Raw genomic sequence first — 17,181 nt, 5'->3', positions numbered from 1 at the left:
ATGGTAATTCCTACTTTAGGGTGCTGTGAGGCTTACTTAATTAGTGCTTGTTACACTCTCTGAGATGTGGAGGGGGATGAATGCATGGCCTTATTATTTATTGGTACTTCTGTAACACCGAAAGACCCCAGTCGTCGGCGGGCGGGATAAAACCGGGGACCTTTGGAGCTTAGTGCATGAGCCTCTACCGCATGAGCTAACAGCCAACTGTCTGTTAGCTAAGGCTGTAGAGCCGACTCATTTAACTCTCTCTCTTGAAGTGGTCTTGGTGCCACTAGATGGGACAGACCACCACACCCAGGATGTGTGTGGGTTACACTTCCTCAAAGTCAACAATGACAAGTCTGAGAGTGAATGACACCATCTGGGGTAAAAGTAGGTGGAGCCCAGGGAAGTAAAGTCCTTGGGGTGAAGAGATCTGGCTCATGAGATTCACAGCCTCGCCAGCTGACGCAGGCACTGCACAGCAAGACTGTAGCCAAGGGCTTCAGGAACCTGAGGTGAGTCTGTGCTGAACTGGCGGATAGGGAGATTAAATACACCATTGGCCCAGCACTTAGAATGAGGAGTGACTGCGCGTTATTCCTTGACAAAGGTTTGAACTGCAGTGGTGATAATACCAGCAAGGGCTTTGACTGCCCAGATGCCTCATGCACCCATGAACGGGGCCATGTGCAAAATTGGCTCTCTTGATAAAATGGCCCTAATGGGAGTGTATCGACCTAGATCATTTGTTATAGTGTTTATATCTGTCAAGGGAGAAGCCAAATAATGAAGAACACATCAAACACAGAAGCCCTTGGCATAGATTTCATTCCACCGCAAGCAGGGAGTGGGCAAAATATGTATTAATATTACAGTAGCAATTAGAGAGTCCAGCGGTAACGTTAGGGGCTGCATGCACGTTGAGGCCTGCGCTATGCCTAAAACGTAGGTTGACCTAGGTATGTCGCTCAGGGGGGTAAAAAAAATCACATGCCTAAGGCTATGGCTACACAAGAGAGTTTACAGCAGCCCCCGCTGTGCCGTTATAAGCTCTCTAATGTAGACACTCTAAGCTGACGGCAGGGAGCTGTCCCATCAGCTTAACTACTACAGCCCCTGCGAGCAGCACTCGCTATGCAGCCGGAGAAGCTCTCCCGCCGACACGGCACTGTTCACACCGGCGCTTATGTTGGTGTAAATTACGTCACTGAGAGGGGTGATTTATTCACTCGCCTGAGCGACATAAATTATGCCGACATAAACTGCAGGGTAGACATAGCCTAAGGCCTAGTTAGGCCAACCTAAACCCAGAATAGAAATCTTCCATTGACCTAGCTACTGCCCCTATGGAGGTGGATTTACTAGAGCTACTATGGCATGGCGGCATTGTAGCTGTGTCACTGCAGTGCTTGTAGACAGATCCCTAATCAGTGCCATCAAGCACTCAGAATTTAAATAGACAAGACAGACAACAGGTGAGAGAAAGGAAGCATTGTTGTTATGCCCATGTTATACAGGCATAGAGGGCCTAGTTCTCATTTACACTCAGACCCCTTTACCCAGTTCTGGCAGGCAGCTGGTAACGTGACTTAAAAACCACTTTCCACTACCGAAGTGGTGTTAAATGCTCCCAGTCTAAATGAGAACCAGGCTCTGTTGGAGAGATGCGGTCACTTGCCCAGCATCACACAGGGAGCCTGTGACAGGGCCTGGAACTTGAACCCAGATCGTTGACGCCCCGATCAGCACTTTTACCACAAGATGATCCTTCCTCTCAGAGTGACCATTATTATGACAATTATTATTATTTGTATTGCAGCAGAGTCTAGGACCACAGTCATGGGCCAGGACCCCACTGTGCAAGGTGCTGTACAAACACAGAACAAAGAGACGATCCCTGCTCCAGAGAGCTTACAATCTATGTATTCATGAAGTTGAAATAACATGTAAATCAAGCCTGTGATCTTCTTTTGGTTTCATACCAGTATAACTCCATTAACTTCAGTGGAGTTACTCCTCACTTACTTACACTGGTGTAAATGAGTTCCGAATTAGGTCCATCAACTTCAGTTAAAGAGTGGATTTAAGGTTATTTCACAAGCACATAGGGGGCTCAGTTACACCGCTGTAAATCTGGAGTAGCTAGTGGAGTTACTCTGGATTTACATGCGTGTAACTGAGAATAGACTCTGATCACATCGTTTCTGGATCAAGACCTTCAGGAAAACAGCAGGAGTGGAGAGGCCAAAGTTTTACTGTAAGGGAAGTCTATATTTAGGGCCAGTGATTAATAGCACCAAGATGCTACCGGAAAAGGAAAGCTGGATTGCAAAGAGAACGGGATTCAGCACTGACCCTCCCAATCATCCCCCTGCCACATCTGCCTGGGCAGTCCTGCTACCAAAGTTCTCTCATTTGGACTCTCAGAATCTGGGGGTACTAGCAAGTTGTGGAGTATCAGCACCTCTCCATAGAGGATCTGGGCTATTCCAGCTGGGATATGCAAGAGTGGCAGCTCCCTACGGACACAGAGGAGAGAGCACAGCATGTCTGTCTATGAGGGGCCAAATTCGGCTGTATGTTAGGTCTGCGTTGTTCTTCTCATTAGGGCATAGACAGCTCGTGTTTAATCATGCTCTGATTTCTATTTAAATGTTCCATCACTCCAGCACAACAGCAATTACAGCCAGGTGCTGACGGCAGCCTGCTGCTACCTGAAGTCCGGTGCCGCCCCTTGCACAATGGAGTCTGCCCACTGGTCTCTGCAGCCCCATCCAGCACCCGTACACCACATTAGCAACCTCTCCACACGGCACCCAGGCACATTAGTGGGTATCGGGCACCCGGGACCGGATTCTGATGTCACTTACATGGGTGTAAATCTAGAGCCACTCCAGTGAAGCCAATGGAGTTACACTGGAGTAAAACTGGAGCAAGGAAAACCAGCTTCAAGGCATTTAGGCCCCAATCCACTAAGGTAGTTAGGTGCCTAAACCCCAGACATAGGAGCTTAAGTCCCAGTTTTTGGCTCCGCTGTGATCCACAAAATTCCCCCCATTATAATTTTTCGCCCAGTGGTTAGAGCACTCCCCTGACAAGCGAGAGAACTCTGTTCAAATCCTTTCTCCCCATCAGGCAGAGGGTGGAATTGAACCTTGGTCTGCCATATCTCAGGCAAGCGTTGTAACCACTGGGCCAAAAATTATAAGGGGGGGTACCACCACCACCACCTCTACCACCATCTCTTCCTCCTCCTGCAAGTAACTACTTAGGAACCTGAGTCCAGAAGATGGTCTCCTCTTCATGGATTGCAAACAGAGATAGGCACTTCCTTGCAGCCTGGACTTAGGCGCCTATCTCGGTGAGAGGGGAGCAGCTTAGGACACACCTCTGTTGTTGGCATCTCTCATCGGCTAGCAAGGTGGCTCCCTGCCTAGCATGCTGGCTTTTGTGGATCGCATTCTAAGGCTCCTCTCTCTGGCCATTCATTATACAGGGAGCCTAGGTCGGTGCCTAACTCAGGCTTTGTGGATTGCATTGTTGTTCCTGTGATTAGCAAGGTGCCATGGTGGTCGGTGCTGCAATGCCGAAGACCCCTTGTATGTCTGGACCCTAGTTCTAGCCAAGTCCACCTGGAGAAATACATCCTTGTACAGGGAGCAACCACTGCCTGCGGAGGAGGTGTGATCTGGAGGAGAGAGGGAGCCATGCAATGCTGGGGGCAGGGGGGGAGCTGCAGGGTGAGTGGAGAGCTACGGGAAGTGTGGGGCTCTCCTGGAGAGCTGCAGGGGAGCAAGCTGCAGCCACGGTAGAAACTGGGAAGGGTAGAGGATCCTTAGAAGTTCTGAGCTCAGAACATACCACCTGATCCAAAGCCCACTGAAGTTGATGGGATTCTTTCCACGGACTTCAGTGGGCTCTGGCTCAGGCCCATACTGGGGTGGGGGATTGTAGGGGAGAGATGGTCACTGTGAAGTGGCAGCAAAGTGACACTTACAAGGTGCCAGGTGGCCAGGAGTCTGCCCTGAGGAAGCCTAGCCTGCCTTTGCAGACTGTGCCTTGGTGTAGGATGGTGTCTCTGCCCTTCTCTCTCCTGCAAACCTTCTCTCCTCGGGTTTGTGTGCACAGCCCTAATCTTTGTATATACAAGAAAACAAATAAGCCTTTGTGTTTTTCATTTCAGAGGTTAATGGGAATTTGGCTGGGATCGCAAAAGAAGGCAGCCGACATTCCCTTTCCCCTAGCTACTGCAATTGCCTCCTCTCTTGCCACCCCAGCTCTCCCCTTTTCAAAGATTCATCGATTCCCAGGCCAGAAAGGGACCATTGTGATCATCCAGTCTGACCTCCCGTCTAACACAGGCCAGAGAACTGCACCAGAGTGATTCCCAAAGTATATAGTTAATAAAACATCCAATCTTGATTTATAAATGGCCAGTGATGCAGAATCCACCACGACCCTTGGTAAGTTGTTCCAATGGTTAATTACTCTGACTGTTAAAAATGTATGCCTTATTTCCAGTCTGAATTTGGAATTTCCAGTCTAGCTCCAGCTTCCAGCCATTGGATTGTGTTACACCTTTCTCTGCGAGACCGAAGAACATATTATCAAATATTTGTTCCCCAGGTACATACTGATAGACTGTAATCAAGCCAACCCTTTGCCTTCTCTTTGTTACGCTAAATAGATTGACTTATTTGAATCTATCACTATACGGCAGGTTTTCTAACCTGTAGCGGGGTGGTCACCCCGCTCCAGCCCCGAGGGGGTTAAAAACAGCCCTGGGGAAGGGCTGCCCTGGGGAGCCAATCATGGGTGGGCTTGAGGCAGCCAATCAGGGCCCAGCTGGGCCAGTATAAGAAGGGCTCCTGGGGAGAAGGCAGAGAGTCTCACTCCAGTCTTGGAGTGGGAAGGACCTAGCTGCCTGGGAGACAGGGTACCTTAGACAGAGCAGTGCTGGGGAAGGGCAAGAGGAGCTGGGGAGCTCCAGCCTGGCAACTCCCCGAGCTGAGGCCTTGTTAAAGGCCCAAGGAGGTACTGGGGCCGCAGAGGTGCAGCCCAGGGATAGGCAGAGGCAGCTGGTCCAACCCCTTTGCCAATGATGAGTGGCCATTACAGACTGCAGTTTGCCCCAGAGAAAGGGGGCTAGATGACAACTGGCAGTAGCCACTGAGGCAAGGTGAAAAGAAAAGGAGGACTTGTGTCACCTTAGAGGGCATAGGGGGTGGGGATTCCCCTGGGAGGGGAGACCCAGAGCGTGGGGACTACTGTGGGGCAGAATCCCAAGATAAGAGGGCACCGGGGCCTGCAGCAGACAAGACACCAGCCAACAGGGGGTGCTCCGAGGCTGGAAAAGAGCTAATTCCTGGATGAACAGCAGGAGGCGCTGTGCCGGTGAGTGCTCAATCTGCTACATAACCCTTTAATAATTTTTATGGCTCTTCTCTGAACCTTCTCAAATTTATCAACATCCTTTTGGGGGATTCCCCCAATCCATCTTGTATGCTGTCTCCACAGTCTTTCCTCTTGCCAAGCACATCACATCCCATCCCTCTTCAGATCTCTCTGTTACCTTCCCAACCTTCCACTCCAAAGGTATGATCCAAAGTCCAGTGAAGGAAAGACTCCCATTGACTTTTGTGGGCTTTGGACTGGGTCTCTAGTCCTTGCCTTATGGCCATGCACAACATAACACCTCCCTACCTCTCTGCTCTTCTCTCTTTTCACTACCCCTTAACCACTCCACTCTGCCTAAGGCTGCATGAGGAACCAACCCTTCACTGTCTTCTCCCACTCCCATCTGCGTGCCTGAGTCCAAGAGGCCCGCTCTGCCTCTGACCCTGTTCACTGTACCCCTATCTTCTCTTTCATCTGACCCCATCCACCACACCTCCACCTTCAAATACCCCCCAACCCTTCTTTCAGGTAGCCTATAATCCTGAATCCCCCTTGAAAGAAAAGTTAAAAAGACAATAGAAAACAGGAACAAAACACATGCAACTAACCAAACAGGCATGAAACATCATTGCTTTGCTTTTCAATGTACCATCCTTGGCCAGTAAGCTGGCTATTTAGATCAGGGCAGAGGACCCTGGGCCTGCTTCTCCACTGTCTTGCACCTTGAGCAGTTGTTTACACCTGTGCAAACTCGGCAACACTCCCATCTCAGAATTCTCCACTCACACCAGCATTTTACACCCATGTTGCACGGCATTGGTGACCTCACAAAGGAGCAAGGCAGTGCGGAATCTTCTTGCTGTCTGTCATGCACATTGCACAATATTGGCACTGTACAAATAACAAATAATATAGTTAAGCTTTTGCAGCTAACATACTGATGGAAATGGTCTGAACAATATTTCTCAGTCACTAACACAGTCTGACTTTATAAAAGCAGCATTTTCCATCAGTGTCAAAGTTTGGCTTCTCACCCTGAAATGAGGTTTGTTTTTTTTGTTTGTTTGTTTGTTTTCAACAAAGATTTAGTTCTGGAGATTAACTCCTGGTGCACTCTGGCTCTTTTGAAAGATTTCAATCTATCATTAGCTCCCCATCCATTATGCAGCAGGGCTGATTATAAACTACGCAGCATAGCTCCTTCCCCTGTGAATTGGCAGGGCAAACTGAGAATGGGTTGCTACTTTATTATACTATTCCCCACCCTGCAAAGGAAAATTTAATTTCTTTGTGATGTTTTAATTAAACTTTAAACTAATTGCTAAGAAGCAATGGATGTCTCACATAGATTCTGTCTCGTAAGGCTTGCTTGAGAATCAATATGATCCTGGGTGTTGTGTGGCAATAACTAGGACACCATTGAAAGGCAGCGAATTCTGAATGAATTACTCAGACTGGAAACTCCTTGGGGCAGGGACCATCTTTGTATGGCCGCTAGCACAATGAGGTCCTGGTCCATAACGGGGACTCGCAGGTGCTGCAGTAATACAAATAATAAAATTCACTCATGCACAGAGGAATCAGAAATGGTCTATGTAGTTCTTAAGTCCTCAGCATATGTGGGTTGCAAGCAGTGCATAGGCCTGGAGCTGGTCCCTGCTCGAGGTGAATTTCACCTTCTGTGTGAAATGGTTTTGCTAGGCTGTCATTCACACTGTGCTACCCCAAAAGTCCAAACCCAGGTGGCTTGCAGAACTTTCTTCAAGCCCAGAGCAAATGTGCAGAATAAACCTGTAGTGCAAACAAGTTGGCTACTATGACAATAATGGTGAGGCCTTCGAAACCAGCATTATACAAACATGACCAACCTCAAATGATGTGAACCAGTTTGATTAGCTCATAAGTAAACAACTAGCAAACTCTGGTTGTCCCCATACTCACTGTCACATGGGGATGTGCAGCGCACCCAGAGCTCCCACCTGCTCATTGGTGGAGGAAGCTGCTCAGCTACTTACTATGCTCCTTGGAGGTGGTACTCAGCACCCCGTGGGCCCTAAATGCCATACACCCAGAGGCATCGGCTTTACGGTCAGTCGTACAAACAGGCAATTATTTAGTGAGTGCATTAAAAGCATAAACATTCTCACGCCCAACATTGCAAAGCAGGGAATGCAACGGCCATGCTTTGTAGCTGGTAGGGGGAGGAAGGGTTGTATCCTATCCAGGCATCCCCGAGGGAACTCTGTTCTCTCTTTCATCCCAAGGCATCTGGGTGGGCTCTGATCACCTTGAACGGAGGGGAGAGGGACTATAACTGACTGGGAGGTGAGGTGAAACACCCAGGTGCCCCCTCCCCAGACCCTTACCCCTGCACTTCCCAGAATGGAAGGTAGGAAAATTGTCCCTTTGTCTGACTGTCATGTAATGACATCCTCTCTAACTGTGTCACTGGGGCTTTACCACCCAGGAGCACTGGAAGCTCCCTAAAAGTGTGTGTGGTGGGGGGTGGGGTAATGGTGCCCAGACTGTGGCCCCACCCCTATGTTGCCCTTCCCGCCAAGGCCTTGCCCCTGCACCACCCCTTCCCCCGAGGGCCTGCCCCCATGCTGCCTCTTCCCCCCCCCCCCCCCAGACCGTGCCCTGCACTTGCTCCTCTCTGCCCCGCCCGTCACCCTTACAGCTGGTAAAAAGTGGGGGGGGGCATGGCCCCCGGCCCCCAATTCTGGCACCCCTGTTACCATCCGTTCCTTCCTTCATCTGCTGCTCTTCATTACAGGGGCATGAAGGAGGAAGGGATCTGACACCTGCCCCTCTCAGCTTATCCTAGATCTGATTCCCCTTCTCACATATGCTGATGTGAATCAGAAGCAACTCAACTGAAGTCAGGAGAGTAAGACTAGTATAAAATCAACGTGTGAGGAGAATCTGGCCCTTTACAGCCTCTAGAGTGGGAAGTGGGGGGGGGGGGGGAAATCACTCATCCTTTACGTGGATGAGTGTAGGACAAGCCCTAGAACTAAAAGGGATGGAATTCAACCCTGAAACCCCAGAGATAAAGAAAGGATTTGAGAAAGTTCAAATGAGATCCGGATCCAAACTTTGTGGCCTGAGTCCATCTCTGTTTAAATCTTGTGCTAAATAAATACGACGACACGCCTAAATGGTGTGAGCTGAATGTATTATCTCATAAGCAAACAAGGACAGTATTAGCTCTAATTTGTTTCTTGGCAGCAAAGTGGGGGCAAAAAAAAAATGTCACCAAAACAATGCGTGTAGCAAGAGGCACCGTGCACCTTCCAGGGCAAAGTAGCTTGGCTGAAAAGCTCTGCCTGAAAGACATGCATTTGCATGTTAAAAGCAAGGCGGGCAATGGATGGGATTGACAGATGACAACGGGGCTTGATCCTGCGAAGAGCTGAATGCCCTCGGAGCACACGGACGTCCATGGCGGTTGAGGGTGCCTTTTAGGCTCAGGTTCTAGAGGTCCAAGCCGAAGCCCGTTGTAACACCTCATTGTCTTGGGTGGAAGATGCATCAGGCCCTAACATGGCATTTTACATGCACTGGGGTAAATTCTCCCCTCAGCTACACCAGTGCAATGCTGGTGATCCTAGAGGGGACCCCCCAGTGGGGTTACACCCGTGTAAATGATGGGACCAAACGGACCATTAGCTGATCTTCACTCTTCTTGTTCGGTCAATATCCCTGTTTTCCAGATGGGGACTCAGACAGGGTGACTTTCCAAAGGCCACCAGAGGGGGCCAGCACCAAATCTAGACACTTGTGTGGGAAGAAAAATAGTCAGGCGATGTTTACACTAGGGGTTTGTGCCTGTGAGGCAGGAGTAAGGACCCGCAGCTAGCTCACTAATCAGAGGCAGTCTAACGAGTTCAGCAGGGCCCCACCTGAGCTGCTTGATTGGCTAAACCCCTGCTTGGCTGAGGGGGATCGGCAGACCTGCTCTTCAGCTCAGCAGGGCACTGGCTGCACAAAGCATTCGCCCACGGCTGCAGTAAGCCCTGCGTCTGCTTGTTCCTGGCCTCATTCTAGCCTTGGACCCTGCCTTGCCTCTCTCAGGTTCTGGCCCTCAGCTCTGATTCCTGGCCTCTGACTTGAGTTCTGCCTGGGGGCTCTGATTCCTGATGTCTACCTCCTGCTCTAACTACTAGGCATGACCGTCCACATCCCAGTCCCTGACGCAGTGCAGCATTGGTGTAGCTAGGCATGAACAGCCCCTTTTCCACGGTGCAGGCAAGCCCCTAAACACAGGGGTTCCTGGCTCCAACCACTCAGCAGCACCTTATTTCTGAAGGGTAGGGGGCAGATTACGGTTTCAGTATCACTGGTGTAAAACAACGGCAACTCCAAGAGCTTTTATGGGAGTTAGACTGGTGTAAATCTGCAGTAACAGAATCTGGACCGAGATCACTTGACTAGTTTTATCTCTGCATGTGGGCCCCCTTAACCAACTCCTTCTCTGTGCCTTTTATTCTCAGAAACTAATCTCAGTGGGAGGAAAATTACAATACCTGGGAGAAGGGGCTACTGGCTATCAATGTGGCTTTGAGGAGTAGCACCATTTCTTAGAAGGAGCCCAATTCCTGTTCCAAATCCTGATGGGCCACAAAAACCTGGAGTATCTATAGGTGGCTAGATGCCTTAACCAACTTCAACTTTGTGATAACTTATCACCCAGGGACAAGAAACAGGAAGCTGGATGCCCTATCCCACAAAGGTGAATATCTCAAACCTGATGGAGATGCACATGCTCAAGGTGCCCAACTTTATCCATGAGATGATCAGCAGTGGTCTGGCATCCTCCATCCATTCCCTGATGATCCGTACACAATCCAGATCTGCCAGACTCTGAATGATGTGGGTAGGCAACCTGACTCTGAGTTCCAATTACAGAACGGCCTTCTCTATCACAAGGGTTTATTTATGTTCTGGAGGGACAACCTGGGCTTCAGGTATTGAAAATATGCTGCAATTTGCTGTTTGTGGGCCCTTTTGGCCAATTCAAGATCTGGAACGTGGTCTTGAGGAGCTCTGGGTGGCCAGGCCTATACGAGTATATACATCAAGGAGTATATACGATTCTGGAACCTCACCAACCATACCAAGAACCCACGATCAAACCCTTAGGTCTCCTCCAGCCTCTGCCCACACCACCGCAGCCTTGGTCTACTATATCAATGGATTTCATCGTAGAACTGCCCCGCTCGTAGGGACGCACAGTAATCCTGGTTGCCATTGATGTCCTAACAAAGGTGGCACACTTCATCCCACGCTGTACTTTTCCTACCACATGTGTGATGGCTCGGCTCTTCTTGGAAAATATCTATCACTACCATGGGTTACCGCCAGACATTGTATCGGACTGGGGACACCAGTTCGTCTCTCAATCATAGCAGGACATTCTCAGACTCCTTGGCATCAAGTCTAGCCTAGCACTCACAGACAAATGGGAAAACAGAGAGAGACAATCAAATCTTGGAGCAGTATCTTCACTTTCTAAATTTACCACCAGCACAGCTGGCTCCCCCTGCTGTGCTACGCTGAGTTCACATATAACAATGCAATCCATGCCTCAACCCAACAGAGCCCATTCTTTGCAAACTATGGATTTCACCCTCACTTCCACCCAGACCTAACCGTAAGGTCTCCAGTACTAGTTACCACGGATTTAGTGTCCCACCTACACTGGGAGCTCAAGGAACACTTGCAGTCTGCCAGAGAAGCCTATAAACACCACGTGGACCAAGACCATGAGGCTGCCCCCAATCTGTCTGTAGGGGACCAGGTATGGCTTTCTGCTCAGAACCTTAAATGGAGTCACCCATCTGCCAAACTAGACCACCAATTCCTGGGCCCCTTCAAGATTAAAGAATGGGTAAATCCAGTTGCCTTCAGGTTATGGCTACCCTTGAAGATCCACCCTGTCTTTCACATCTCACTTTTAAAGCCCTACAAAGAGAACCCATACCCAGACCATTCCAACTTGCCACTGCCATCCAGTCTACGGACAGGAGGAGTGCTTTGTCCACCTAATCCTCAACTCTTGGAGAATTAGGGGAAAGCTCTAATACCTGGTGGACTGGGAAGGCTGTAATCTGGTTGAGCAGTCTTGGGAGCCGGTAGAGAAAGTCCAGGCCCTGGCCATATTGCAAAAGTTCCATCAGAAGTACCCAGAGAAACTGGGCCCTGAGGTCCCCAGGAGATGCCCTCAGGGTGTGGGGGTTAGTGTCAGGAATCGGGGCCTGCAGCAGAGCCAGTCTCCAGGCAACTTAACAAGTGCAGCTGGGCTGTAGTAGGCTGCCTGATTTGGTGGGAAGAGTCAGCAGACTGGCTCTTAAGCCCAGCAGTAGCAGTTCAGCGTCTGCTCAAAACATTCACCCATGGCTGCAATAGATCCTGTGCCTGCCTTATTCTAGCCCTGCTCCTGCTTCAAACCTAGCTTTGTCCCTGGCCTTGCCTCGTTCCAGGTAACCTGACTCTGACCCTCAGCTCCTATTCCTGACTTCTGACTCTGGCATCTGGCCTTTGATTCCAGCTTGACCCTGAGCTGCTATTTCTGGCTACTGGCGCTTGCTCTAGCCACTAGGCCTGACTCCTTGTTCGAACCATGAGGCAAGATCACCCATGTTCTGATCTCCAACAGTCACACAGGAGACCTGATTTCAGAGTAACAGCCGTGTTAGTCTGTATTCGTAAAAAGAAAAGGAGTACTTGTGGCACCTTAGAGACTAACCAGTTTATTTGAGCATGAGCTTTCGTGAGCTACAGCTCACTTCATCGGATGCATAGCATATCGTGGAAACTGCAGAAGACATTATATACACACAGAGACCATGAAACAAAACTTCCTCCCACCCCACTCTCCTGCTGGTAATAGCTTATCTAAAGTGATCATCAAGGAGGGCCATTTCCAGCACAAATCCAGGTTTTCTCACCCTTCCCCCCCCCCCCCCCACACACACACATACAAACTCACTCTCCTGCTGGTAATAGCCCATCCCTCTTTGAAACCTCTCTTTATAATGCGCATGATAATCAAGGTGGGTCATTTCCAGCACTAATCCAGGTTTTCTCACCCCCCCCCCCCGAGTTAGAGTCCTTAACTGCTAGTGGGGAATGCTCAGAAAAGTATGTATATAAAGCTGGTATGAATTGAGCCCATAGCAGCGATCTATCCCACTTGAGCTAAAGGAGTAACTCTGTTATCTTGTAGAAGCAGTAGGCTATTATCCTCCAGGCTGACCACCCACTAGAGGGAGCTGTGACAAACTGTGGGCTGCATGTGTTTGAACCTTAAATGGGTGTTGCAAGAACAAAGTGTTATACTTGCACACCTAGGTGTTGGAAAGTTTAAAGTGGGCGTGCTGGTGTTTTCACCAACAAATCATAGGCACACATACATCACATGGGAAGTTTATAGGGACAGTCCTGATATTTGGGGCTTTTTCTTATATAGATGCCTATTACCCCCTCACCCCCACCCCATCCCCATTTTTAATACCTGATGTCTGGTCACCCTACATGGGAGCCTAGTTTTACCTGTAAGGCCCAGTAATGTTTGTTTGTTTTTGGGGGCTGTTGTGAGGGGAAGCTCATGAGTGTTTATCCAGTGCACTCAGATCCTTGCATGGAAGGTGCTCTATACATGTGGCTGCTGTTATGACACCAAGATTCAAGTGTTTGCTTCTCACGGTCTCTAATAGAGGTAGGGCAAGGGCCTGATTTCAGCTCTTGCAAACGTGATACGTATGCAGACCTGTGTCACCCAGTCAGACTTGGTCTGCAGGGCTGCACTCAGAGGCAGGTCAGCCCACAGCTAAGTGGAGCGCATCTCCTGTGTGCGTCCCCACTCACTACAAGGGCAGGGCTCTTTGCATGCCTGGACAGATCTTGAAATAATGGGCCTGATTCTGCTCTCCCTTACACTGGTGTAACTCACGCACCCTCTCCTGGAACACTGTGCTCATGTCTCGTCATGAGGGGGCTGCATGGGGACAACTGACCCACTGACTATTAACATCCCTTCCCCCGAACAGTTAGGACTGGATTCTCTTTGCACCAGTTTTACCGCAGTGTAACACCATTGTCTTCCATGCTTCTGATTTACACTGGGGGGAGAGAGAGAGGAGAAGCTGGAGGCAGTTCCCAGTGCTAGGACGCACCTTTGGTTTCGTTCAGCAGCTCTTCCGCAAGCTTTCCCGCTTCCACGACCGCAGGCCAGGAGAGCCCTTTCTCCACGGCGAACACAATGCTGCTGTAAAGACTGTCGAGCTCTATGCTGCGCCTGAGATCCCTCACGTCATCAAACTCCTCCCATTGCAGGAGCGCTCTCAGGCACTGGCGCCCTTCTTCCCTCTGGCAGAGACATAAACACGAGTGACATGGGAGTAGCGGGGGATGCAGGCACTTCGCTTGCAGATGCAGCATCCTCTCCTGAATGAGAATGGGCCAGATCCTCACCTGGCTGAAGTCTGAGTAATTCCCTGGAAGCCAATAGAGTAATTCTGATTTATGCCAGCTGAGAATCTGGGCCAGCAAGTGTATCAAAATATAGGAACCTCGGGCCAGATTCTGATCTCATGGTTGTTTTACTCCATATGGTTCATAGCGCCTGGTTTTCCCAGGCGTGAGAGAGAGCGGAATCAGGCCCTTAGGTGTTTCCACTGGGTCCAGCTCATGCAGTATCCTGCTTGGTCTGTCATGTCTGATATCCCGCATCAGAGGGGAGCAAGCAGCTCTCAAAAAGTGACTGTGGGCTTTACTGGGCCAAGTGGGGGAGTCACAGCCACCCACTCCCATGTCCCCTCCAGACCCTTGCTTGGCCTAGCTGGGTTTTAGGTCTCAGTCTGGTGCAGCTCACAGCCTCTGCTCTGTGGAGGGGATGGAAGTGAGTAGAGTCTTGGCTCCAACCCACATCCCCCCTGTAATAGGTCGGCTTAGCCAGCCTGGTACAAGCACTCTTTCAAATCACTGTGAGGTACTTTCTCCCTGGAGTGGGGTGGTAATTGTGCCTCAGGGCGATCCCTGGGTTGGTACAGCTTCCACCCCACTCCTTGCTCAGGAATATGTCTAAAGGTGCAATCATGGAGGCAGCAAAGTTCCTTCCTGACCTTTATAGGGTTGGCCCTGTAGCATAAGAGATTTGCCTCATCACTGCAACCACCCAGCAACAGGCTGCATCCCAGTGACTTTGTGGGAGTCAAATCCATGGGGCCTAATCCTGCGGGGTGCTGAGTGCCCAGTGGGAGTGAAGGGCAGGATCAGTGTATGTCCTCTTGTCATCCCAGTTCTACCTGCCATAAACTGCCCTGTGGTTTGGGGCCAGGTGTACAATGGCCAGTCATAAACTGCCAACAGCTGATATAGGCCATTTCGGCAACCCTTCTAATTCCCAGATGCTTAGGAGGAGGTGTGGGCATTGTAAAGGTGTGGCAGGCAGGGATCTAACCTATTGTTCCCCTGACCCATGCCATGTGGCTGGGGTCAGTACGTGCTTACTCACTATTGCAGTGGGAATGGGGTATAAACCCTCATCTGATTCTGAAGGTGAAAAGAAGAGAAAGAGAGCAGGTCTGGGGGCCAGAAAGAGGCAGAGGGAAGGGACTGTCAGCATCACAGAGACACCTGCTGGGTCCTATGCTGAGGTTCAGAGCTAACTCCACCGAGCCCCAGCTATGCTGTGGCGTTAAAGACCCAGCTCCTGAGCTCAGAGAGGTAAATCTGGAGTTGCTCATCTAGTGTCAATGAGGTTATCTGGAATTTCCACCAGTATTTCCACCAGTCCCTGGTCAGATGATGAACTATTCACCAAGATCTTAGAAATCTGTCTCTTTGGAGTCCTACGTTTTAGTGGGGGGAGGGATAGCTCAGTGATTTGAGCATTGGCCTGCTAAACCCAGGGTTGTGAGTTCAATCCTTGAGGGGGGCCATTTAGGGATCTGGGGCAAAAATTGGGGATTGGCCCTGCTTTGAGCAGGGGGTTGGACTAGATGACCTCCTGAGGTCCCTTCCAACCCTGATATTCTATGATTGCCTAGAATAGGATTTGACCTAATGGCTCTGACCTCTCCGTATTTCCTGAATGAATGATAGCTATCTTTACCTGAAGCTGACAGACTCTCTTTACCCCCTCTGCTGATAAGGCCGCCATCCTTATCAGAACCCGTTACTAGGGGGCACAGCTTGTCTTATACAATCACAAAGGTGGCAAAGTTCCATTGCGTGGTAATGTTCTAGGAGCCAATCCAAGCCCTCCCAGCCCGGGCAGGACTCTCCCCGACAGCAGATTCCCTAGAGTTGTATCATTTGCTGTTAAATGTCCCAACCGATGGGGCTGGGATAGCAGCCCCAATTGCACAGTCTAATAGATCTCACTGCCAGGAAGCTTTTCCAGGTATTGGATGCAGCCACTGAGGTCGCTAGAAAAGCAGCTTGACTGTAGTGTGGGCAGAAGCGGGGCCCCTTTCTGCACAAATGGTCCTTCCCTTTATTTCGTTCCAGGCCTCTTCCTTACAATACCCATTTGTATTTCACGGTTGTGACCGATACCTCTGCTGCCTAGCAGCTGTGCACTCCCAATCCATGGGCCCTGTTTAGCCAGAATGTACAGAGTCAGGGCCAGATTGTGATCAGTCCTCATGCAGAGGCTAAGGTGCAAGAAACCTGCCCTCCCTGCCTGGACCACTAACAGGGCTGATTGCAATAGCAGCCCTTAGGAGCAGGGGCTGCTCAGTCCCTCCTCCCACCACCAAGAAAATTGCTCGAAGGGTCAGGGCAATGGGGACATGAGGCCATAGCCCTGCCAGCCCTCTGCATTGGCTCCTGGGGCAGGGCCAGTGCACTAAGGGGAGCACCCACACACGGGAGCTCCAGGAGGGCACAACGTGCCAGCACTTTCCCGTGAGCAGAGAGGCTCTGCACCATCCTGCACACAGAGATGAGGACAAACTGCACAGTCTGGCACTTAGCCATGTCTGTTGATTTTTCTCTTAACTGCCTCCCGTTTTTTCCCTACATCTTTCTCCTACTGAGAACTGGGCCTGGTGTTCCAGGTAAAGCATCACGGAAGGGCTAACCACCTTCCTGACCTCTGACAGCATGACATGGCTTACACAACCAGCAGGGCATGCACAAAAACTCCTCCTGGTGGGTGAGTCACATTCTACCATTGGAGCTGCACCTGCTCCTCTCCCAAAAGAGTAAATGCAAATGTTTGTGAGAGCAACTCAGGGATTGGTAACCACCAATCAACCAAAGAGTCAGTGGCTGGTTTATGGCCTGAAGCATGACAGAATAATCCTGTCTTTCTTGCCCACTCATACACACGCTCCACTGTGCAGAGCTGCATCGGGGGTTGAAAACACGTGGTCCTGGGTCGTATACAGTATACTCCTAATTTTCGGAAACCCTATTATCTGACCAGCCGCATTATCCAAATCGCTTCCTTGTCCCGCAGCATGCTGTTAATTTTGTTGATGCAGAAGCCAGACTATGATAAAACATAGTTCACTCCCCCCTAGCATTATCGGCTCTGCAGAGCCAACGGGACAAATTAGTAACTTTGTCCTTACTCAGATCCTGGACTGTAAACCACCCAGGAAGACTGTTATCTTGAGAAGCATGTGACGGTCACTTTACAGAGCAGAGGCCCATTAAGGATTTTTGCAGACCCCCCTTCATTTGTCCAACATTTCCTCAATGGAAATGTAATGCTGACGTAGGCCATCAATGTTGTTCCAAAGGCAGAATCTCAACAGCCCCAGGAGGGCTGGAACAATTTTT

At 50.0% G+C, this 17,181-nt stretch overlaps 1 protein-coding gene across 1 annotated transcript in view; it reads right to left on the bottom strand.

Annotated features, from left to right (window-relative positions):
- C3H8orf74 (chromosome 3 C8orf74 homolog) overlaps positions 1–15,550 on the bottom strand; it is a 36,250-nt gene extending 20,700 nt beyond the window's left edge. Inside the window, exons 1-2 of the mRNA XM_074947111.1 lie at positions 15,503–15,550; positions 13,563–13,755 (exon numbers count right to left, since the gene is read on the bottom strand). Of these exons, the coding sequence (XP_074803212.1) occupies positions 13,563–13,755; positions 15,503–15,550 (241 nt within the window). The remainder of the gene's footprint in view (positions 1–13,562; positions 13,756–15,502) is intronic.
- Between the last annotated feature and the right edge of the window lie 1,631 nt (positions 15,551–17,181).

Source organism: Natator depressus, chromosome 3, assembly GCF_965152275.1.
Source record: "Natator depressus isolate rNatDep1 chromosome 3, rNatDep2.hap1, whole genome shotgun sequence".
NCBI lineage: Eukaryota > Metazoa > Chordata > Testudines > Cheloniidae > Natator > Natator depressus.
Note: the sequence above shows the minus strand (reverse complement) of the source record. Positions and strands in the feature narration are given on the sequence as shown.